Source organism: Rhinolophus hipposideros (assembly GCF_964194185.1).
Source record: "Rhinolophus hipposideros genome assembly, chromosome: 4".
Lineage (NCBI taxonomy): Eukaryota > Metazoa > Chordata > Mammalia > Chiroptera > Rhinolophidae > Rhinolophus > Rhinolophus hipposideros.
Window position 1 is genome coordinate 85,413,340 of NC_138050.1, and position 25,862 is coordinate 85,439,201.

Genomic DNA, 25,862 nt, shown 5'->3' on the forward strand with positions numbered 1-25,862 from the left:
CAGGAGGAAAGCCATTTTCACCATATACCATATGGTTTATACAACAGTTTAGGCACAGTGGGCCATTTGCATTAGTGGTGAGAACCCTCTTGACATCTAAGTTCTCATGTATAAGTCAAGGGAAAATCTTGCTAACAGACCTTTTCAAGAACAACATTTCAGGCCTAATATGCTAATTATTTTCTGTACAAGTACTATTGAAAACAATTAGTTAATTAAAACTAAAGCAAGTCACTCTCCCAATGTCCTGAAATCATGGTAAAATGAAATCTATAAAGCCATACCATTTTTGTTTATCCCTTTTATCTGATTTTTACAAGATTTATGCTAAGAAGCTTGCAAACATCTTCTTAACTATCTTACTAAAAATGTTAAGCAAAATTTCTCTGAAGATCTTAGAACATGACTATATTTTGAATATATACACGAGATCTGGCAATTAAGTTCGTGAACTTGCCACCATGCACTTACATTGGCAGCACTGTACAAACAGCTTGGTAAGGTTTCATAACCTTGGTATGTCAGTGTCTGACAGCTGTGCTTGTGTCAATGTGTGGTGGTGTCTTGATGAGTGGCATTCATTATTGTTGTTGCATGTGCTGTTGTGAGAATGTCTGAGCTTGAATTAGAGCTGTGGACAAACGTTAAATTTCTTGTTAAACTTGGCAAGAGTGGAAGTGAAATCAGGGACATATTAGTCCAAGTTTATGGGGATAATGCCATAAAGAAAATGGCAGTGTACAAATGGATTCAATGTTTTTCTGAGAATAGAAAATGTGTCACTGATGAAGAGAGGTCAGGATAGCCAGTATCAAGCAGAACTGACAAAAACATTGCAAAAATTCATCGAATTCTGTGTCAAAATCATCCGCTGACTTTGAGAAGAATAGCAGACCAAGTAAACATTGATAGAGAAACAATTAGGAAAATCTTAACTGAAAATTTTGGCATGAGAGAGTTGTGTGCAAAAATAGTCCCAAAGGAGCTCACAGATGAACAAAAGCAAAGGAGAGAGAACATTTCCCAAGACCTATTGGAGAGACACGATGATGCTTTTAGCTGTGTTATCACTGGTGACGAAACATGGATGTACAACAACAACAAAAATAACATATTTCCTGATGAGCTGGATACAGATGTTTTAACTGAAACTTCATTTGTATGTACTAGATGATTTTGAACATTACATGACGTAAAAATGATCAGAGTATCTGAATATATATATTTTCCCAAAAAGACATACAGATGACCAACAATTTCATGAAGAGATGATCAACATTACTTATCAGGGAACTGGAAATTAAAATGGCAGTGAGATGTCACCTCACACCTGTTCAGATTGGCTATTATCAGAAACAAACAAAAAAAAACCCCACAAATAATAAGTGTTTGTAAGAATGTGGAGGAGAAAAGGGAAACCTTGTGCATGTTGGTAAGATTATAAATTGGTGCAGCCACTACGGAAAACAGTATGGAGTTTCCTCAAAAAGTTATAAACTATAAAAATAAAACTATTACACAACACAGAAATTCCTCTTCTGGATATTTATTTGAAGAAAATGGAAACACTAATTTGAAAAAATATATGCACTTCCATGTTCATTGCAGCATAATTTACAATAGCCAAGATATGAAAGCAATGTAGGTGTCCATCTGTAGATGAATGGATAAAGTAGACGTGGTGTATATTTACAGTGGAATATCAGTCAGACATAAAAAATAATGAAATCTTGCCAACATGGATGGATTTAGAAGGTATTATGCTAAGGAAAGTAAGTTAGACTGAAGACTAATACCATAATATTTCACTTATAGGTGGAATCTAAAACAAAACAAAACAAACAAACAAGCAAACAAAACAGAAACAGATTTATACAGAGAGCAAACCGATGATTGCCAGAGTGGAGGGGTGGAGGATGGGTGAAAAAAGTGAAGAGTAATAAGAGGTACACACTTCCAGTTATAAAGTAAGTCACAGGGATTTAATGTTCACCATAAAGAACATAGCTAATAATATTGTATTAATTCTGTATGGTGACTGACGTTTACTAGTGATCACTTCTTTAGGTATACAAATGCTGAATAACTATGTTGTACACCTGAAACTAATATAATAGTGTAAGTTAACTATAATTTTTAAAATGCAAAATGCTTAAAATAATTGCTGGCCTTTAGAAGATATATTTATCTTGATTATCCCTCTATGTTTATATTGTTTCTAGTAGATTTGCCTGTTTTGAGTAATAAAATTGGACGTGTTATTTCATGCTGTAAACAGAGTTTCATAATCCTCTTCACTTAATGTTTAGGTTGCTTGGAATTAAAGGAAGATACCATTGAAAATCTTCTTGCTGCAGCATGCCTTCTTCAGCTTCCTCAAGTAGTAGAAGTGTGTTGCCATTTCCTCATGAAGCTTTTGCATCCATCTAACTGCTTAGGAATTAGAGCTTTTGCAGATGCTCAAGGATGCATTGAGTTAATGAAGGTGGCGCACAGCTACACAATGGTAAGGAAATTTAATATTTTAATAATAGAGACATAGCCGTATTATCAGAAGTTAAAATAATTCCCATCAATGCATTGAATAACGTTTTAAAGTTTAAGATGAGTTTATGTGCTTGATATGTTTTTATTATGAGATGTAATCTAATACATTATATAATGAACTTTAGTATTAATTTATGGTTTTGTTTACATTTTATAGGAGATATATATATATATATATATATATATATATATATATATATATATATATACACGTTTTTGGATTTTAAGAGTTTTTTAAATGAATTGTTCTTAACTGCTCCTGGCATATTTATCGTTTGACTTCCACAGCTTCTCTTTCTTTTTTTCTTTTCTGTTTTTTCATTTGTTTGTTTTTTCAGCTAGCAGTCTGTGACATACATTTTTCTTTGCACTTTTCTTACAACCTCTCCACTATGGACTGAGTTGTTCCAACCAAAATTTAAGGTTGAAGTATTACTCTCAAGGCAATGGTATATGGAGATGGGGAATTTGGGAGCTGATTAGGTTCAGATAAGGTCACGAAGGTGGGACCCTCATGTTGAGTTTAATGACCTTATAAGAAGAGACACCAGAGAGTTTGCTTCTTCTCTCTTTCTACCTTTAGAGGACACAGTGAGAAGGTAGTCATTTGCAAGTCCTTACCAGAGAACCCAGTCTACCTATACCTTGATCTTAGACTTCCCACCTTTCAGAATATAAGAAGTAAATTCCTGTTGTTTCAGCCACCCACTCTGTGGTATTTTGCTATGGCAGCCCAAGCTGACTATCTCACTTTTTGTCATAGCACATTGTGTTTGGTATGACTTTGCCTTTATCAGTTGTGGAGAAAAATCCTAATTATAGTACATATTTTAAAGTATTTATCAGTATAGTGAATATTGGATTTCAGAACTCCTGGAAACTTCTGTACTAAGGGAAAATATTTAGATGTATAGACAAACATCTATTTTTTAAATTTGATTTTCAGTATCATTTTCATAATGGGCTTAAATTGAGTGAATATCACTCAGTAAGTACCCTTAAAATAATTTTAGCTCATTTTATATATCTCTCTTTAATTTATATGTGTGTGTGTATGAGTATGTATTTTTAGCAGCTTTGTAGAGATATTACACATCATTTGAATTGTACACTTTAAATGGGTGAACTTTAAGGTGGGGAATTTTTTTAATATTATCTTTATTCTAGAATAAAATCATCCATTAAAATAGTTTTATACCTATCATATATCATATTTCATACCCTAGAAATAATCATTCCAAAAACATTTAATACAGTCCCTGGCATATAATAGGCCTATATAAAATGCCAGCCACTTCTGCTATTTTCACTATTGTTAACATTATTAATGATTTGATTATTATTGAAATAACCAATTATAAACTGTAGAACTCTCCCTTTCCAACTCAAGAGAAGAATTCATGTAAGATAAATCTCATTAAGCTTTATAGTTGCTGTTTATTAAAAAGCTCTTATTTTGAGATTTAACACATTTTCAAATAATTAATGACAGTCATTTAAAAGCCTCGCAATTGTTATTCTTAGATAGAATTTCAATATTAAGTTAATTTTCTCCTTTAATCCTTTAAGCAGATTAGTAAATTAAATGAAAATATAGCAATAAAAGGAAGTAGATGTATGGTTTGTAATTCTATTGTTAGATTCTTCTTTCAAAATATTCCATGACAGGGCGCAATGCTTGAAATTATATGAACCATGTGAAACCAATGTAAACAAATACTTCATTAACTGAAATATCAAAGTCCAACTGCACTCATTTAATTATGCACATTTCATTACAATTAGGAGTTCCCAGCTTAGATAAGCCAAAAAATAATATGCCTCCATAACCAGAGGGATAATGGTCACTTCTGGTGGAGTTTGGAATTATTAATTTAGTAACTAAAATGTGTTTTTTTGTTTTGTTTTGTTTTGTTTTGTCTTTTTGCTTAGACTGGTTTGCAGTTTGTCACATAATAGTAACAATGTCTTTTCTTTAGTTAGTTTAAAATTAACCTTACAGTAAAATAGTATATTTAAAAGAGAAACAGAGAAGACTTCTAGCTAAGTCGACATTCTAAATAACTCTACTTGATCTATTTATTTTTTAACTGGACGGATTATGTGTTGTGTCATGTCTGCTGAAATTTAAATGAGTTCAAATTTTTTTTGGAAGCATGGAACCCAACTATTCTCCTATCGCTCCTGGGTTACTGTTTTAGTGAAGAAAGGTACTGATTACTTGTGTTCCTGGACCACTATTTTCTCTCAGTTCCAACACTTTAAAATGAGTGTCTTGCATCTGATATAACTTCTCACTATATTTTTGCTTCCAATTTTTGTTTAATCATGCATGTGCCCGCATTTAATCTATTCAATCTGTGCTTTGAGAGGAAAGCTATCATGCTATGATTTTCTTTCATTCTGAACTGCTTTAATAGCAAATTATTCCAGTTCTTATTACTTCCAGGATTTAATTAACTTCTTAATTGGCTCTAATTATTTGTTATTTGTTTACTTTACAAGTAACTTTTTAAAAATAATTTTTAATTTCCTTGCTAATTTTTTTGAAAATATGAACTTGATCTTCAGAGTCTAGATGTTAACTTGGTGTCTATATGAGTATGCCTTTGCTATTTATATGATTCGGTAGTTTTCCTTTGAAAATTTCTCTCATTTATTTGACTTCAGTTATTGATTTTCTGTGGATGATTCCAAAATCTGTTCAGGGAAGCTAACCCAGCTTGGCAGTGGTTCATATGAAAAATATTGTAAAATTTTGATTGCAAGCTCAATATTAGGCAGAAGTGTGAAACTAATTCTAAAACATTTAAATTTTGGCTGCATGAATATACCAATTATCAACACAATAACTGAAAGAAATAACCCCCCTGTACTCTATTGGTCAGATTTCATTATGATACCTGTGCTTAATCTGTACATCACACTTTTAAAGCATTAAATAATGGCAAGCAGACAGATGAGAATAACAAGAATAGTAAATATTTTGTAATAATTTTAGGTGAAGAAAAGTTGAAAAAACTATAGGTGCCTGTGGCTGAATAATATTAAGGCATGAAAATAGCTACCTTTAGCTACTTATGTATTTGACAGAATGAAACTGTATCTAAAATAGTAGCACTTAAGTATTTCTTGTGTGTTTTTTATTTTATTTTATTTTAGTAGTATGATCTGTTGAAATGAAATAATGTATAAAAGAATAATATTCAAATTGATCTGCTTTGTGTGAAAATGGATGGGAAGTCCAGAGTCTACTTCAGTCTTCTGATCTTTGTTTTTCTTCTGAGTTGTCTATTTCTACTGATCATTAATGCCATGTCCCTTGAAGGTCAGATTTGACTTTAGAGGAGACCTCTGAAACTGCATTTCCCACACATTCTCTCTCCATGTGGTTCTGGGTTAGAGCTTGCCAATAAGAGGGATTCGTGCAAGAAATGGAAAGTGGAAAAGAACAGAAAGCTATTATTCTCCTCATGCAGTTACATGCAGCTATGTGGACAAATGGAAAGTTGAAATAACTTCTAAGGGAGCCCTTAAAAGTGATTTCCCTCACTGCTGTAGACTGAGCCACTTGATGGGAACCTTCTAGAGGTTCTTCAGGAATGCAGTGCCTCTGTGGAATATTTTGAGAAGAATTCACAGTATACTGAAGGTTGAGATTATTAGTAGAAAGTTCCCTGACCTTTACTTCCACAGGTATTTAGGTCTCCAATTTCCTATCTACAATGTTTCGTACATCAATCAACATAGGGTGGCTTGTCTTCCTAATCCAATAATGTGTTCAACACATAAGCCAAAATAGATGATTCAAACTCATATTTTGATAAGCATAGTCCTCTATACCTAGCTTTTAGACTGCTACCTGAGCATTTTTCCTCAAAAGTAAATGGTATCTATTTCACCCCTTCCAACCGTATACTGTGGATTCCCTTCTTTTGTACTTTATTCATGATTTTCTCTTGTCTAGAATGTCTGGTATCTAATTCTAAATAACCCTCAGTTGCCAATTTAAATTCATCCATGCCTAAAATATGTATATATATATATATATATTAAATCTTTTCTTGGCATTCTCTCTCATTTGAAATCTTAGTATTCCTTTTCTTAGAATTATGTGATGTCATCATAAACTTACTTTTATAATTATCTTTTTACATCTTTACAATTATATTGCAAACTCCTTTATGACAGAGAGAAAGACTTTTCATTGTAATTTATTTTATCCCAACAATTATTTAGTAACTTGTAATATATTAATTCCCGTACTTCCCTGAAGTGTTCACTTAGAATTGTGATTCTCAACACTTCTGAATTCAGTCATTCAATAAGACTACATGGTTTTCCTCTACTTTCCAATCCTATGAGTGTGTGTGTGTGTGTGTGTGTGTGTGTGTGCGTGTGTGTGTGTATTATTGTTGTTACCTACCTTCACCATTAATCTGGTAGCTCCATGGTAGCATTCAAAAAAAAAAAAAATTTACAGAGAAACTGAGGTGAATAGCTGCTGCTATTGTGTTTGATGACAAAGCTACAATTGTCGGTGCTGGTGATGCACAAGCTAAGTACATAGTATCCCTTTCTTGCAAAACTCTTGCAAGTTATGTATTAAATCCACTTTAAAAATGATAAAACTGTGATGGCTGATTGGCCCAGTGGTTACAGCGCAGTACTCATAACACCAAGGTTTTTGGTTCCATTCCCACATGTGCCAGTGAGCTGGCTAGCTATTTTGATAAAACAGCTAGATTGAAAAAACAATGACTTGATATGGCGCTGATGGGTACTGGAAATACACACTGTTCTCCAATATTCCCCAGTTAAAAAAAAAAAAAAAAGATAAAACTAAGGTTTAGGTACATTAAATAATTTACACAGGAACAGTAGATAGAACATGGTAGAATGGGGATATAAGCCTATTACTGTCTTACTACAAATTGCATTCTTTATATAATATGGTAGTAGATTACACTGATTATGTTTTACCCATAACATCAAGTCAGATTTCTGATATCCAGAACACTTCAAAACATGGATTACTTCAGACAAATGGATACTATAAACCTAAAACACTGATGACACCAAAGAACTCCATAAAGATTTTGTTCCTCGGGGTTTTGTTTTGTTTTTAACTTCTCTCTTTACTTCACTCTCACTTTCTGTCTACCACTACCAGCATGGCCTGCCACATTTTACAATGTTTATACTGGAGTGGCCATAGGACTAATTAGAGGCTATCGTGTACAATCAGTAGCCTTCAAAGGTTGAAGTCTCAGAACTGGAACATAAACACTTCCTGAGTCAGTGTAAGAAGCTGCCCTTTCAGAGCCTAGTACTCTAAAAAATCTTATATGTACATTGTTCACTTGTCCTTTAGAGCCATTAGAACAATGCCAGAGAAAAAGAACAAACTTTATTTATGAGGTTTCTGCTCACGGTTTTGAAATCCCTGACATTTCTCACAGATTCTAGCTAGCAGCATGCTTCTTAAATCTTTACCAATAACCTTTCTAATAAACCATAAATTAGAATTTGCTTTGAGAGAAACAATGGAATTTAAATTTCTTTGCTTTCCTAAACCATCAAAATAAAGTTCACTTCATCCGTATTTTTCCTCAGGACTGTTATGTGATACACTAGTATTAAAACTTGTTTGAAATTTTGCTTTTGTTTTTCTTACATTCATTGCTTTGTGTTACTTCTTTTTACTGAAATATATATATATATATATCATGTTTCCCTAAAAATAAGACCTAGCCAGACAATCAGCTCTAATATGTCTTTGGGGCAAAAATTAATATAAGACCCAGTCTTATTTTACTATAAGTATTTTACTTATAGTATTTTACTATAAGTATTTTACTTATTATATTATATTATATTATATTATATTATATTATATGACCCAGTCTTATTTTACTATAAGTAAAAATACTTATAGTAAAATAAGACTGGGTCTTATAATATAATATAATATAATATAATATAATATAATATAATCTATAATGTAATATGTATTTGTGTATAATATATACACATTCTGAGTAATGAGTTTAAGTTAATATATAAATATCAAGTTAAAATTAGTAAAATTTGACTTTCTGAATATCTTTGTAAATTGGTAAGAAATGATGTCAGGATAAGTGCAATGAGTGGCTTGGAGGGCAACTGGCATCGATGTGTAATGATCACAAACAATAGGAAGCATGCGGAAGCCTAGTTATCAAGGACCTTCCTCTTAATCCTGTTTTTGTTTTTCTTTACTTGATCTATTCCTGAATTAAACTCACAGCTCTTCATAAGCAGTTTTTATTTGTGTTATTACTCACAATCATTGGTAAAATTCTACTCTACTGGCTAAAACTGAAAGTCGATTTGAGTGAAGGAGTTTGAAAAACTCGACTTTTGTGCTTACGTAGTGTCATGCACAAACAGGATATCCAGATTACGTTGGATAAACTGATAGAGATGTGTGATAAACAGTAATATAACAAATCACTTTCACTCATGTAATTACAGTTTGACTACATAGAACTTTGTAATTGTTAGGGTTCTATAAAGTATCCGTAATTAAATGTGTGTTTATAAAAGTTTCAAAGACTAATTAAGCATAATCACAGAGTATCCAATGAAAAGTATAAGCTTTCTAAGGCTAATTTAAGAAACGGTCCATTTCTTCTTTTCAGATGTTCTTCAAATATGTTTCCATTTCAGGGTGTCATATCCACACTTAAGATCATTCTATTTTAAAAAAATATGTCTTTCTGCTTTTTTTGTTGTTGATAATGAAAATGATAATGATATTCATTTCCTTGGAAAGCATTCCATTTGTTTTAAAGAATCTTTCATTAGCGTATTTTGGTTTTATTTTTATTTCTTCTACTGAGCTATTTTTAATCACAAAGACATTAGCAGAAAGTTGTATAAAATCACAACACATACACCCACACCCACACAAATCTGTTAAGATATATCCGGTTTATTTTATTGTTTAGTGATTTAAATTTTTATAGAATTGCTATATCTTGAGTTGATGTTGTAGTAACAATGTAACTAATAAAGGTTCAAGGAGGAACACTAATGTTAAAAAAAAATCCTAGAAACGCACATCTAAAGGATTTTCATAGTACTTGTTAGTAGTCCCTAAGTGTTTAATGATTTCAATCATTTAATCTATAGAATTACCTTTTGTGATGAGCAATACTCCTACATCATTAGAACAGTTCAAAAAGGGCTTCCTATGTGATATTAGAGGAAGAAAAAGCCAGAGAATTTTTGGCTACAGTACCCTTATCAGTTTGCAAAGCACAGTTCTTCAACAAATGAAATTAGTAATTCACAAATGAGGGGGGGAAAATCTGATTTTTTTATGCATGTGAAAGTCTCAATTCATTATAATAAATTACACACCATGAACTAATGTTGTAAAATATTTATGTTTTCTGATGAGGTAATGAATCACACATTATAGAACTAATTTATTTGTATGCTTCCTTTTTAGATTTTTCTTTTAATGACATTTCTCTGTTAAAGATATACTTGTGCTTAAAGCTCTTTAACAATAATTTTTAAAGGAGGAATAAAAGAAAGAGGGATCAATTATAGTTCAGAAGAAACATGATAACTCAGTCGTTGTCTGACGGAAGACCCAGTCTGCCCTTAATACACAGGGCAGAGTAGAGATGGGGCGGATCATTTCCTTAAAAGAGTATTTCAGAAATTTGTTGTATAACCAGACAAAATTCAAGGAAAAAATAACTTTCATTACAATATCAGATGTTCACCCAAACCCAAAGTTAATCTAAATATATTAATATTGTGTACTGAGCTAGATGACATGTTGCATGAGGTGTCATCTGCATCTGACTTGGTCACTGCTGCATTCCAAGCCTTAGGATAGCACCTTTCTCATTTTACACACATAATAAATGCTTGAAAGAAGGAATCAATGAATAAATACTGTCATATATTAGTTATTTGAAATATACTATTATGAATGCTATCACCTTAAATGAAATTTATGAATATTAATAATTCAAAATGAAACATATTATCCCTATTTCATAATAATTAAAACTATTTATATTATGCCTAATTTTACTTTTCATACCTTTCTATTTAAATATATTTATAAATAAATACATATAGGATGCACCCATAATCTTTACAGTTTATTACTTTTTTATCAGCTATTTCTAATGTTTTTAACCGGTAACATATATTCCATCTATTATGTGTGCATGTTTTTAAGTTAACTTTTCAGTGGATTTATTTCATCTTCAAGGTCTATATTTAACGTGTTTTAGTACTTCAAATGAAAGGCATTCTTATTTAAATCTAATTTTCATGAAAGTAATCATGCTATCAAGGAATAAATATAAAACCTGGAGGTCCAACATGAAGGACACATACTAACATAAGAATCAATACTAGACCAAATGTATCCTATTTTCATATATGATTAAAATTACATGAAACAATACATCATAATTCAATTGTCGCATAATAGTAACCAAAAATCTGCAAAGATTGAAGACTGGGGTTCTGATTCTAACCTAAGTAAATTCAATAAGTAGTATACTTTAGGAGTATACTTTTGGTGTTGTTCTTTATTCCAATAAGTACCTATAATTATCTTTGTTTTTATTTTTATATAAGACAATGTTTATTTGAGCCACATAAAAGTATACACTAGGGGTGCCAAAAAAGTGTATGCAAGTGGACACTTTGGTCAACATTGCCATAATCAGACATGTCTATACACTGATGGTACCACTTTGAGCACCTCTTGTAATTGCAGAAATCGAATGTGACTTGCATTCATCTTTTGTTATTGGTATATATTGAATATTACAATTTTAATACAGCTTTTTTTTCTTTCTTAAAATGTGTATACTTTTTTTTGTAACCCTCTGTATCTTAGTTGAATTAGAGCTATACTCATCATTAGTAAAAGGGCTTTCTTGAAAATAATGGAAAGTAAATACTTTTTAAGTAAAGTAGACTATTTCATCAATACTAAATCTAAGTAGATTTTTTAAAGACTGAGTCTACAGGTTCAAGCCAGATATTATTCTATTCTAGGTATTTGTTGAAGACAGTTCATTTTAATTTGGTCTAAAGTTAAAAGAACAAAAAGAGATTTTCAAATATATGGCTAAAGATGGAATTCAGCTTTTTTTCCAGTTCTATTTGAAAGAAGAATAAGCTGATTATCAAACTGAGTACTGTTTCCATTTTTACTTCTGGAATATGGATAAGAGTAAATGATCATAGCTAAATGATCATGAGACGGAGGATAACACAAAATGTAGAAGAAAATACATATTTTTCAAATAAATAGTATTCTGCGGTTGAACTAGAAATTAAAAATAAGATTTATGGGTAGCCAGTTAGCTCAGTTAGTTAGAGAGTGGTCTTAATGACACCAAGTTTGCCGTTATAACCCTGCATGGGTCATTGTGAGCTGCACCCTCCTTAAAAAACTAAATAAATAAATAAATAAATAAATAAATAAATAAATAAATAAATAAATAAAATAAAAAGGTTATTATATCTAGTCATTGATTAAGACATATATGCATACATTTACATACACAGAGAGATATCCTTATCAGTGTGAACTGCATATATTAATTAGAAGAAAAACTGTACTGTTAAGTAGTAAACTATAATAACCCTAGTTTACACTGTTTTAAAAATCCACATTTTCCACATATACATACACATTTGTAATATTATCATCATTATCATTTTTAACTTTAACAGTTTAAAGTGTTATAAATTTGATACAGAATTAGAAAAATCATAAAGAAAATATAGACAATATGGATATTATCTTCATTAGTTAAGTTTGCTTTGTCGTGTCGACAGACATCACTTGAGGATACAAAGATGTACTTTCTTCAGAAGAAGAACATAGCACATTTAATTTTCTTAATTATTCAGAAAGATGATGGGGAAGGATATCAATAAATATTGAAAATCCCATCTATTCTCAAAAACTCTGAAGCTTGGTTAGTAAGTGGCCAACGATGTGGTGTGTATTTAAGTAGTCTGGGGCAACAAGTTAAAAGCCTTTAGTTATGTGATGGTTTAGTTGTCAGGAAATTGAGATATCACTTGGCATAGGAAAGAATATTATTTTACTATAGCATTTAGAATAAAAAATGGTCAGTTTGATGAACTCACTTGAAATCCATCACAGTAAATCGACAGTGTTTCCCCCCCAACACTTTTCAAGTCAGAATGCTCTGAGAATTATTGCCTTATTTTGTTTCAAGAAGGCAGAAATATAAGTGATGTATTCCAGCTGAGGACAAATAAAACCCGGTAATAACCATACCTTAAGCTAAACAACACCAAGATCTATAAACTTCTTAGGACAAATGCATCTTTTGACAACATGGACAATACAGATGGTAATCAATGAAGTGTCAGGCTTCAGGCCAAAACAAAAGAACTTTTCTGATAGATCAACAGATAAAAAAACAACTCCAAGAATTAGACTGGTGAACAGGATAACACAAGCCAACCAGCAACTCTTCATTCAGTGGTATTCTTCAATGTCAAATGCTAGTAAAAAAACAAAAAAAAAAACAAAAAAAACAAAAAAAAAGAATAAAAAGATTTATCTCATTGGCCAAAGGAGAAAATCCTACATTATAATCTAGAGTAACCCTTTATCTTATTTTCTAAAGCCAATATAATTACACCAGAATTAGATTTTGAAAAGTATGTATTCCGTACAAATATTAGTTTTAGCTGTTTATTGTTGTTTTAACCCCAATCTATGGCTAATAATAAAATTTTATACAAATAACTTACTAACATGTCATATTCTTAACATTAAATATTGTGACCTAAAATTTTTAATTAATAATACCTTAGATTTTGTGACATTCCTGGAAGTTCATTTTTAAAACTATTTATGAGACTATAGAACATCATGGAAATTTAAGGGGAAAAAGGTCAAATTCTTGGCATAGATATTGTGAAAGTAATTTCAACTAGATAGATATACTAAACTAGATAATTCCCCAAGTTTTTCTCTAAAACATGGGCTGAAAGTCTAGGCTTCACACTTTTACGTATTTATTAATTTTCTCCAGAATATGTTCTTACCATTTCTGCATTAATTTTGGTCAACAGTCTCATTTTTTAACTAGTTGTTTCAGATGTTTCCATAATCTTCTGATTACTGAAGGCATTTGAAATTTCAACACCTCTTGAACAGAAAAAGAAAGTAAAGTACAAGAAATAAATGCATTGAAAATTGTAAGACTTGACTTTTTAACTATGTTTAATAAAACTGTGTGTCTTTGAACTATTCACTTGCGATCTCTCTCATTAACTGTAAAATTATGAAGTTTGTTTGAGACCATTCTAGTCCCCTGTGGTCCCTTGAAGCTTTATAATTTTCCAAATAGCTTGTTAATCTGAAATTTTATGAAATGTAAATGCATTTCTAGATAATGTGTATTTGTTCTGTTTTATCATTAAGCAATAAAAATTTAAAGTCACCACAAGTAGAATATTAAATGATCTGATAACAGTTGGGGATCAACAAATGATTGTGGAAGAATGAATAAACATTTTCCTGCTCCAATATGTTTTATGTTTTATTGAAGCAGCATTATTCAGATATAATTCACCTAACATATCATTCACCAATTTGAAGTGTAAAATGTTCTTTAGTGTTCTTTAGTATACTCACAAAATTGTGCATCCATCAATATAATCAATTTTGGAACACATCTATCCTTCAAAAAGGAAAACTGTACTATTAATAACCATTCCCCATCACACTCATCAAGATCCTCAGTCTTATGCAACCAATAATCTACTTTCTGACTATAGAGATTTCCCCATTATGGACATTTTGTAGAAATGAAATCATACGGTATGTACCCCTTGGAGACTGGCTTCTTTGGCTTAGCGTAATGCACATTTATATTATAGAACTTCCTGATACTTCATTCCTTTCTATTGCCAAATAATATTACATTGTATGGATATACCCCATTTTATTTATTCAGTCATAATTTTATGAACATTTGTATTGTTTATACCTTGGGACCATTCTGAGCTAGGCTGCTATAAACATTCATATGTAAGATTTTGTGTGAACATAGTGTTTTCATTTCTTTTGGATGTGTAACCATGAGTGAAATGGTTATATGAGAATTCTATTTCAAAGATTCTGAATCACCATCAGACAGTTTCTCAGTGTAGCTGTACCACTTCACATTCCCCACAGTGTTTCAGTTTCTCTATATCCTTGCCAACAATTTTTTTTATTAACTTTCTTATTGATTATAATCATCCTAGTGGGTGTGAAGTGATATCTTGTGGTTTGGATTTGCATTTCCCTAGTGCCTGATAAAACTGAGCATCTTTTCATGTACTTATTGAACATTTGTAGATCTTATTTAGAAAAAAACATCTGTTCAGCTCTTTTGCTCATTTTTTAATAGGGTTATTTGTCTTTTTATTGTTGAATTATAAAAGGTTTTTATGTAGTCTAGATAAGGTCCCTTATAAACTATACAATTTGCAAATGTTTTTAGCCATTTTGTAGGTTGTCTTTTCACTTTCTTGATAGTATTCTTTGAGGGCAAAAGTTTCTAATTTTGATGCTGTCCAATTTATCTATTTTTTTCCCTTTTGTTGCTTGTGGTTTTGTATCATAACTAAGAATCATTGACCAATACAAAGTCACAAAGTTTTCCACATATGTTGTGTCTATGAGTTTTATGGATTTAGCTCTTACATTTAGTTCTTTTATTTTTTGAGTTAATTTTTCAGATGCCATGAGGTTAGGGTCTAACTTTATGCTTTGTGTGTGGATATCCAGGTATCATATAAAATTAAGGATCAGCTTGTCAAAGTGCAAATAAGCAAGTGGGGATTTTGATAAGGATTTCATTGAATGTATCAATCAATTTGGAGATTATTGCCATCTTAACTGTAGCAAGTTTTCTGATTCATGAACATGAGATATCTTAGTATTTTTTAAGTCTTCTTTAATTTCTTTCAAATGTGTTTTTCGGTTTTCAGAGTATAGATTTTATACTTTTGTTAATTTTTTCTTCAGTGCTTTATTCCTGTTGATACTATTATACATGAAATTAAAATCTTAATGTTATTTTTCGATTGATTACAACAACAAATGAGACTTTTGTTACCTCATTTCTTTGGCTTGCTGCTCTTTCTGCCAGAAATGCCTTCTCAGTAATTTCCATAAAAAGCTATTAAATCCTATCAACAATTCTGTCCCCAAGGAAGAATATTCCTGAAGTTTTAAGGAGTAATAGATTCTTGATTTATAGATTCTCAGTGTCTTTTTCATAGCACTAATGATAATTATTTCATTCTAACAAATTATTAGCCTAATTAGAATTAGTTTTCCCATATTGTTTAGTAAAACTTCATGACATATAATGTATGCCTTTTTGATATCATGTGATCATAATGGGTTATATATATTGTCCATTAATTTCCCTTCAAATGCCGTTCTGATTGGTAAGGTGTAGGAAATATGCCACCCTTGGAATGTGAAGTTCAATCACACTATGGAAAACACATGGCCTAAAATGGTGGAAGACATCTCCCCAAATCAAACCAAACATCTACCATCATTTAGGTTAAGGGTTGTTTCAATAAAAAAATGAAACAAAACAAGAAAACAAATGTTCATTAAGATAATATTTACAACTTCTGAAATACTATTTAGGTTAAAAAGACAATGAATTTGCTCTGTAGATACTAACTTGAAAAGAGGGTCGTCATTTATTAGTATTAGGTTGGTGCAAAAGTTATTGCGTTTTTTACAATTATTTTTAACCTTTTAAACCGCGATTACTTTTGCACCAAACTAATAAATTAATATATATTTCATTTTACTGTTTTTTACTGTTACCCAAATTAATAATGTTTATGATTAGTCTTTAACTGTGGTCATCAACTTCAGTGTATCTTATATTTATTATTATTTTTTTTAATTCAAGTTTTTGAAAAGACTAGAATGCTCAAATTCACTTCATTGTCAAAGCAACACAAAATATATAACATTTGGGAGCTGCTACTACTTATTTAAACACCGATGAAAAGTAGAAATTGTTTTTAAAGTAAAAATGCCAAAATAAAGATGATTAGGCAGAAAAATAACTCCTGTATCATCTTTTTAGCTGGTATAATGATTAGTTTATTGACAGCACCAGACATTATATATATATGTGTGTGTGTGTATGTGTGTGTGTGTATATATATATAAATGCGCAAACACATGTACGCAAGATTTTATGACATTAAAATATTTAATTTTAACTCTACATTTTAGGCATAATACATTCAATAACACAAGACATTGTCTTTAACATATGCTTAATTTATACTTATTGTATTTAATATCTTCAACTGTTAATCTACTATACAAAAAGACATTATTAACATAATTCCTGAAATGCCAGGGGTCTTACACAGAATAATGCTAGTTAAGAGTATTTCAGAGTTGCCTTGCCCTGAGCCTGGCACACATTGCTTTACATGCATTAGTACAACATCCTTGTGAATTTGGTAAAATTATCATTCACGTTTTATGGCTGAGAAAACCAGGGCACAACAAGTAAAATATCTTTCCCAAAGCCACCCAGCTAATGAATTTGAATCTAGGACATAAGTGTTACCCATTATGTATTATTGCCTTCTGTTATACTTCTTAGACTACTATCATGTTATTACATTACTGAAAAGAGTATATTATCCAAAGATGAAGATAACTTTTCAAAGTAAAAAAATAAGGACTGAAGACCAGTTATTTTAGCCTTAATCAAAGGAATATTAATGTCAAACATGAGCTACACATATAAGTACTTTAAAAAATATGAAGTGCAAGGCTAATGAAAGACATTACTATATTTTTATCAACACACCTAAATTTACTTCTAATTTTGAAAGGACAGGTATCTTTCCTACTAGCTAAGACTACTTCTTCCACTTGCTCTTTTAATTTTTAACTCTCCTCTATCATTAAAATTTTTGTTTTCTATTAAATATCTTCTTTCCTAAATTTTCAAGTTTTTCATTGTACTGATGCAATCTAACCAACATGTTTTTCTCTTTCCACTTTTCCATCTCCATTTATACTACACTACAATCTTCAGGTTACTGTAATTATTAACATTTAGAAGGGACTGAAGGATGATGACAGCATTTTTGACTAAAAGGTCTTTTAGAAACAACAGGAAGATCAACTTTGGCTGTAGATGACATTTCTGAGGAATTTGGGGGTAGTTGGGAATTAAGGAATATATTTTTTAACCTCTACCCATTTGTTCCTCAATCTTTCTCCACACCCTGCACACACAACTCAAGACATGCTGTCTAATGAAGAACAAACAGTGCAAAAATTAAATCCACAAATAAATTTAGGATTGTTTGATATGGGTCACATTATTTAAAAATATCTTACCCAGAGGAAGGAAGTTCTGTGTGGAGTCCAAAACAAAACATAATAAAACAGAAAATCTTGCTGCCCACCAGTATTAAACAAATTCATACAGATAGTTCCTTTTAATTTAGGCAGTAAAAATGGCAGCCCTCAAATGGTTCAATCGGCATAAAGAAAGGAGCATTCTACAGAATGCTGTTAAAGCATTAGGGAACCATAAATCTTCCAGACATTAATATTCTGGAAAAAAATATAGACACTATGGTTACTTGAGGGCCTAGTGGCAGCTAGACTCTTCCTAGGATATTAAGAAATAAGCTCCTCGAGTTTTATAATAATATTTCCATATCCAGATAAGGATCACATAATTTCAAATACCGTTAGATTTCTTACTGAGGCTTATTTTATGTTGACTTACTAGTACATGAGATTGGAAATTCACTACAAGTGGCTTATAAACAACTGAGTATCCATTTTAAAAGTTAACACATGACTCTAATACAAGCAAAGTAAAACCTATGACCCACACACATACATATTGAGCACATGTCAAATTATTATTTGTCTCATGAGTGAGAGTATCAGCAGGGTGGTAAAGCTAGTTTAAGGAGACTAAAGTCACTAAGGAAAGGAATTCAGAAATAAATTTGTAGAGTTAAAAACAAAACTGGTTAATGTCATAAAATGCAATAAAAACTTTAAACATAACGGTGTATCTTTTCCACAGGGCAAAAATCATTTGCAACTATTCTTATTCTGCAAGTTAAAATGTAATTTCACAGAGCTTAAGCACTAACCAATGGAAATGGTAAATCAAACAGAGGTATATTCTCCTAATTAAATAATTCTTCACTGGTGACTCTCAAATAATGTTTCAATATGACATTAAAATGACATACAGTCATCATGTATCTTATTTATGTGTCACATAATAAATAGTTCCTAGCAAAATAGAGAACAGAAAAAAAGGATAAGAAATTATAATCTCTTCCAATTTCACCAAAACAATATTAATAAATAGATTACCTTAAACCAAACAATCTATGTATGTATATATAATGTATATACAAACAATGTATGCACATATAAACTCTTTTAATCCTAACAGTGCTATGAGATAGGTAGTATCTTTACAGTCAAAGAAACTGAGGCACAGAAAAATTAATTAAGTTACGAAACTACACTCAGATAGTGAAAGGTGGATCTGGAATTCAAACTAAGGGAACTTGCTTCAAAGTCTATAATTTTAACCATTTACATATTGTCTCTCATGAAGTCTCCTTAAATCCTGATTCCTCTTTAACTGTTTTAGTGCCATACACTCTTAAAAACGTGAAGTTTCTCGACACTTGCAGCACCAAGATAAGGATGCTAGCCCCTCCCTTCCAAACCAGATCATCAGCCCTAAGCAACTCCATTGTAACAATTCTTGAACCCCTATTGCAATATGGATTCATCTTCCCCTAAGACAAAGAAAAGCTGTGGCAAAATTGGCCAGTGATCCCATAGTTTAAAAATCCAATTGTACTTTTCTGTCCCAATTTTCGGCAGTGTTTAAGACTGATGAATACTTTCTTCTTTAGAATCCCCCTGACCTTGCGTTTTGGGGTAGCCTTCTTTACTGTTCTTTCTTCCTTACCATTTACCAAACCTGACCTTATCTCTCTGCCTAGACTTCACTACTGTTCAATCTCTCATTCTTTCTTACCTGAGATATTGTATTTGCTCCTATTTCTGTACCTCATTCTAAATCATTTAAAATATTTTATGTAATATTTGCAATTTATTTGTAACATTTTCAAATATTTTATTATTTTTTATTCAGTTTAAGTAGTTTATTATGTAATATTGGAAACAGAATATATAATGAAGTATAATATTCAAATAGCTCTCTCTGCTAGTACTTCTCAACTTACAAAATAAAACTTCTTAAGTACATTTCTACCTGTGTACTCCTTGAAATAATAATCCTATTATTCCCTCGATGGTAAACACTATTTTTTGAGAATAGTAAGAATTTTATGTTTTTAATACATGATTTTTGTTTTGCTTGTTCTTGAGTTTTATAAAAATTGTATTAAATCATAGTTTTCAGTGAAGGTAAAATAGCACTTTATTATTTACTTTACTTAGGTGGTTAATTTTCTTGAATCCAGGTTGGATTCAATCTAATTCCAGCTAAACATTCTCTAGTGGTTCCCCCAAATCTTAATCAACTGTTAGTACATAGTGTTTTTATATTCTGGTGCCTACCTACTTTCCAGTCACGTGAGTGTATTTCCTCTAATTCCTGCTAATCCGTCATACTACATACTTTCAGATTCACACCATTCTGTGATATTTTGTCGCTGTGCTTACACATTGCTCTCTCCTGTCTAGAGCATTTTACTCTTCCCCCATTTGTGTCCTCAAAATTTCAATTTAATTGGCAATGCTAAAACATAACTTTCTAAGGAAAACATTCCCTTATATATCCCCTAATCGCCCAGAAACTTCTTTTACTATATTTTCTTGTAATTTTGTCCTTACATCTGTTGAAGAATTTATCACGTTGTATGTGTATTATTTATTCCTAATTTTCATTACACATTAATGTGTGCGTTGTTGTTAAACTTGAAGCTATTATGGGTCTACCTCACCTAAAACTTGATAAAATATTGTTTTCATTGAATGATTGATCAAATGAACAAATAATAGAGTGAGTGCAATAGGATTAGAAAAAAAAAAGAGAAATAAAATCCCACATTATATTTAGAAAAGGAGAGAGTAGAAACAGGGTTAGAATTTAGAAGCTCGTCTTCATATTGAGTTTGATATGACCACATTTTATCAAATAGGGAGGACAGAACTTTAAAAGAGATTTGTTGCATGCATTTGCGACACTATAAAATAGTTTCAGAAATAATTATAAGCTGGAATTAATTAGACTGTGCCAACTCTCGGTCCATATATGACATTAAGTAGGTGAATTTTTATTTGAAACACTTAAGCCATTGTTGTACAAGACTGAGATCAGAGAATAGAACCTAACTGTTGCACTTGCATGGAAGAACAGGGATTGTATCTGCATTAAAAGACTTTCTGCAAGACACATGCACTATAAATCATGTTGCAGAAAACAGGAATGACTTGATCTGCTGTGTAATCTTGTCAGATATTTCATAAGGTGTTTGATAATGTTTCTTTTTACTGAAGCAAGAGGTTTTTAATTTATTCCAGAAAAAATGTTATTGCAACTGCAACTCTGTTTTAGTTCTTTACTGGCTAGATTTTCTTGTGGAAAAGAAATATGTTTTCCCTGTTATTTGGTCAGTGAGATCATTTACATTTTAACATGCAGAAGCCTCCTCATTATCTGGCAAGTCGGTGCTGAAACAACATAAATCGTTAATTATTATGCAGAAATTTACTTTATGAATATGCAAAAGTGGGATAGGGGTTAACATTTATTACTCTTTATGTATTTGTATATTGAATGTTCCTGTTTATTTCATGTGCAGCCTTTACTTTATGAGTGCAAACAGATGAGAATTAATGTTTGTGCGGTGTTTTGTGTCAGAGATAATATGTGAACAAACATGTTTGCTGACCTCTCTCTTTAGCTCTTAAGAACATTTGTGAATGGAAAATTAAATTAACAAAAATCATTCTCATTTATTGTTAACCTTTATTCTGTGACTATTTTTGGTATAAAAAGTTATATTGGTATACATCTCTATAATGTAAAAAGCTCAAGTCGTCATAAATTTATGCAATTTTGATATTTTCTGTAAACACGTGAAAACAAATGTTTCTGGAGTGTGGGCCCTTCTCGGCATGATTTCCAGGTTCTTGGTGTCTCGAGCAAAGAATTGAACGAGATATTGAGCTAAATTAGTGAAAAAGCAGTTTATTAGGAAAAAAAATGTACACTTCAAAGAGGTAGAAAGGGACCCGAGCAGAAAGCAGTGGCTCAAGGCCATTATTAAAAGAGAAAGTCCACTCCAAAGGGTTGGAGCAAGCATGAGCAGAAGAATGGGTACAAAAGGCTCAAAGGTTCAAAGGGGCTTAGGGTGGCATTATTAGAAGAAAAAGTACACTCCAAAGTGTTTTGAATGGGCCTTGAGCAAAGGAAAGACTCACAAGCTCAAGAGGCTCAAAGGCACTGACTGGTGAGGACTTGGAGTTTTTATCTTTTGTTTCTGGGCTGTTCCTTTCCCAGGCATGGGACCACTTGATTGACACCTGTGATTAACAAGAGACTATTACCTCATCTCTTCAGACTGCACAAGTTCCTTCCCAGAATTCAGTCTGTTATAATGATATTAATGAACCTCCAGGCATATTTATGATATTATAATGATATAATGAGGCCCAGTTAAAATGAAGGTTGCTGTGGCCTTTACTAAGCAGGTGTGAGTGACTGATTTAATCCAGCTGTGCATTTTATACCCATTTGTTTCCTCATAGGGGTAGATAGTTATAACGAAAAGGGTAAGTTTTGGATAGAGAGGGGAGGTCTTTTGGGCAGTTGAATTCCGTGGGTTGTGTTGGACGTGCAGGAATGCAGAGACCTGATGCCTACCGTGTTTCCCCAAAAATAAGACCTAGCCAGACCATCAGCTCTAGTGCATCTATGGAGCAAAAATTAATATAAGATCCGTTCTTATTTTCCTATAAGACCAGTCTTACATAATATGATATGATATGATATGACACTGGGTCTTATATTAATTTTTTCTCCAAAAGACGCATTAGAGCTGATGGTCTGGCTAGGTCTTATTTTTGGAGACACACGGTATCTCTAACTGCCTGCCTTGTTTTCCCCTTGAGAGACATGATCCCCATAACATTTCATAGGAAGCTGAGGGACAGGAGGTGTTTTCTTCTGTATCTGCTCCCTGCTGTAGCTGTCCCTACCTATTGGGGGATTCATGAAACTCTCGCCCTAGCTGATCTTAGATGAGAGGAAAGGGTCTCGGTTTCCACCTGGAAGACCACGTTGGCTTCTTTGGTTGGTACTGGTAGTCTTGCTGGGGCATCATCTGTGTCCCCAAAGCCCCTGAATAAGGAAAAATAGATTTTGGTTAAACAGAGTTAAAAGTGTTGGTCCAAGAAGCAGGACCCAAAGCCATCGACGCAAGTAGCTGTGTGATAGAAATTTTGTTTAGCTTCATGGAGCCTGTGGTCTTTTCCTCTAGTTAATGCAGTCATTCAGGTGGCGGCGTTCATCCAGGCTCTGGGCCTGGAACGGCCTGGGCCAGGGGGCAGGGGACTTCCTATGACTCAGGCTAGGAACAATCTTCTGTTTAAGGTTAAAAAGCTCATTTGAAAAGTGATTAAGATCAGGAACTAGGGAGCTAAGAAACTCATTTGGCCCGTATCACAAATATAAATAGTACCAAAGAAAGTACATTTATGTCTATATATATATATATATATATATATATATATATATATATATATATATATATATATATATTACTCCCTTTGCCTTTCTGATATGTGTGAACTAATTTTGCCTAATCTCTCATGTTGACTTTGATTTGGGGATGTCACTTTTATTATACTGGTTTATTGGACACTGACTAAATACCTGTTAAAATAACGCTGTGAACTACAAATGAACTAATGCTTTAATCTTTTAACATTTATCAACTTTCCTAATTTTCTTTTAAAATGACGATAACCTAGGAACAACTTATTACCTTCCAATATTTGGAGTTTGAGAATCTCACCTATATTTTAAATAAATGGGAATTCTGGTGAAGACTATAAGCATATTTCATAATTCTTTCCATAAAATTCTACAAAATGAATTTTAAAAAAAGAAAGAAGAATATTCATCCACAATTGATTTAGAGTTATATAACTCAATAATATAAACTCTAAAGAAGAAAAGCTGCCAAGTCAAATAAAATTAGGCCTAATGTAAAGGGAAAGCACAAATTTGACATATATCTTCTTTAATTTTTATCATGATACAAGAGGGTCTGTTATATGAGGAAGTGGATTCTACTTTGAAGACATGAATGGACTTGGCTGATCCACAAGAGATTTCAGGGTACCCCATTTATGTTTCATGAGCCTAATTAGAGTAATGGAAGAAACAAAGCTAAAAGAAACATATGCAACCTTTTCTTTATTATTATTATTGTTATTATTATTTTGCCAATTATAACTGAAACTTGAAGATGTGAAGATGATTGCTATTGAGCCCAAATAGAGAAAAGAAAGCCAAATATCTGAGTAGATTGCTTTGGATGGTGGGCTCTGAAGATTGTTTCAGGCTGCCTGACTTGGTCACACAGAGACTGGGCATGATTGAAGTCTCAGTGTTATCGTAGACTCAAAGGGCCCTCTTGCCTGCATGCATCCAAGCCAAAAAGACATGAGCAGGAGTCTGCAGCAAAGAAAGCAAAGGTTTATTTAAGGAGTTGGTGCCAAGACCAGAGACAGGCGAGCTGGTGCTCTGAAAACCCTGGCTTACTGATGCCCTCTAGTGGCTGGGTATATAGGGGGGAAATCATTAATCATCGTTGCTTATGGAAGCTGGGGTTGTGGACTCTACTGATTTGTCAGGGCTAAGACAGGGAGCAATTGATATGGCTTTAGGTCCTGGTATCAGTCTTGGCATTGTTCAGTCCAGTTTGCAAGGGTTGTGATCTATGGGGCCGTTCTGCTTTCATGAGTCAGGAGCTGAAACGTAACTGAGACCAAGGTGTTTTCCTTGTTTGACTAAAACCTTATTCTAGTTTAAGGTTTGTTTATTGTATCTTGGTCATGGCTCATAGACCTGAAGCTTTATTCTTAAGTAAGTTTGGCTGCCCAGAACCTAATGCCTTAAGGGCTTAATGATTAAACAGAGTGGACATACAGTAAATGAACAGGTAGGAGGATTTGAGAAAAGAATGCAAGTGAGTTACAGTCCTATCAGGCTACACAAAGCTATCTTGGATTAAAGCAAAATGCATGCTAAGCAAATGAAGTTCACATGCAGTTACATCAGGACACTTCCCCGAACTTACTACTAGATCTCCCTTCAAAGCTGGTCCTACCTGTGTGATAAGGGATTCCATTTATTTGTAAAGAAAATTAATATACCCAGAATGCACTTTCAAACTGTTTATCTTATTTATCTTTTCCACTCAAATGACTTTACAGCCAAAAAAATCAAACAAACAAAAACACAGATCAACAATCACACAAATCAACAATCCAAGCAACCGATTTAAACTCTATGAATAAAATTCAAAATATATGTCAGGCAAAACAGAGGATCCAGTTCAGAAAAATCTGCAGCATCTGTGCTGGACACATATCAGTTCCAGATACAAATGTTTTCATTCAATAGCAAACATCATCATTCAATAACGATCATCATCATTGTCATCATCATCATCTTAACAACAAGCATAAATACTACAAGTAAATAGGGGAAATAAATATTGCATGTAAAATATGTGAATGCTTTAAAAAAATATCCTACTTAGTATTGAAAAGGGAATCAAATTTTCAGAGTTCTTTCCATTGAGTAAAACATTGAAAAGTAGAATAGGCAGACTTTAAATAGATGTTATTTCTGGAGCAAAATGCCAAGTTAGTCCACGATAGAGCAAAACAAGCTTGCATATTCTCATTCTGGTGTAATTATATCCCTTTACTGTGTATTATACCATTGTTGCATTCCGATAAGCAATGCATGAGTGCTTCTCATGTAAACTTTTGGATTTATGGCATTTTGATAACTGAAAAATGCTATGTTAGTATAGTTTAAATGTCAGTTTCTTATATATTAATGAGGATTTTTCTTATGCTTAGTGCAATTTGCACTTAATTTTAATGTAAAAAATCTGTTCACATCTCTTACCTATTTTTCTGCCAAATG

At 32.2% G+C, this 25,862-nt stretch overlaps 1 protein-coding gene across 1 annotated transcript in view; it reads left to right on the plus strand.

The window, feature by feature from the left end:
* The window catches only part of KLHL1 (kelch like family member 1), a 301,195-nt gene that overhangs the window by 125,292 nt on the left and 150,041 nt on the right, over positions 1–25,862 (plus strand). Inside the window, exon 4 of the mRNA XM_081045752.1 lies at positions 2,310–2,506. Within this exon, the coding sequence (XP_080901878.1) occupies positions 2,310–2,506 (197 nt within the window). The remainder of the gene's footprint in view (positions 1–2,309; positions 2,507–25,862) is intronic.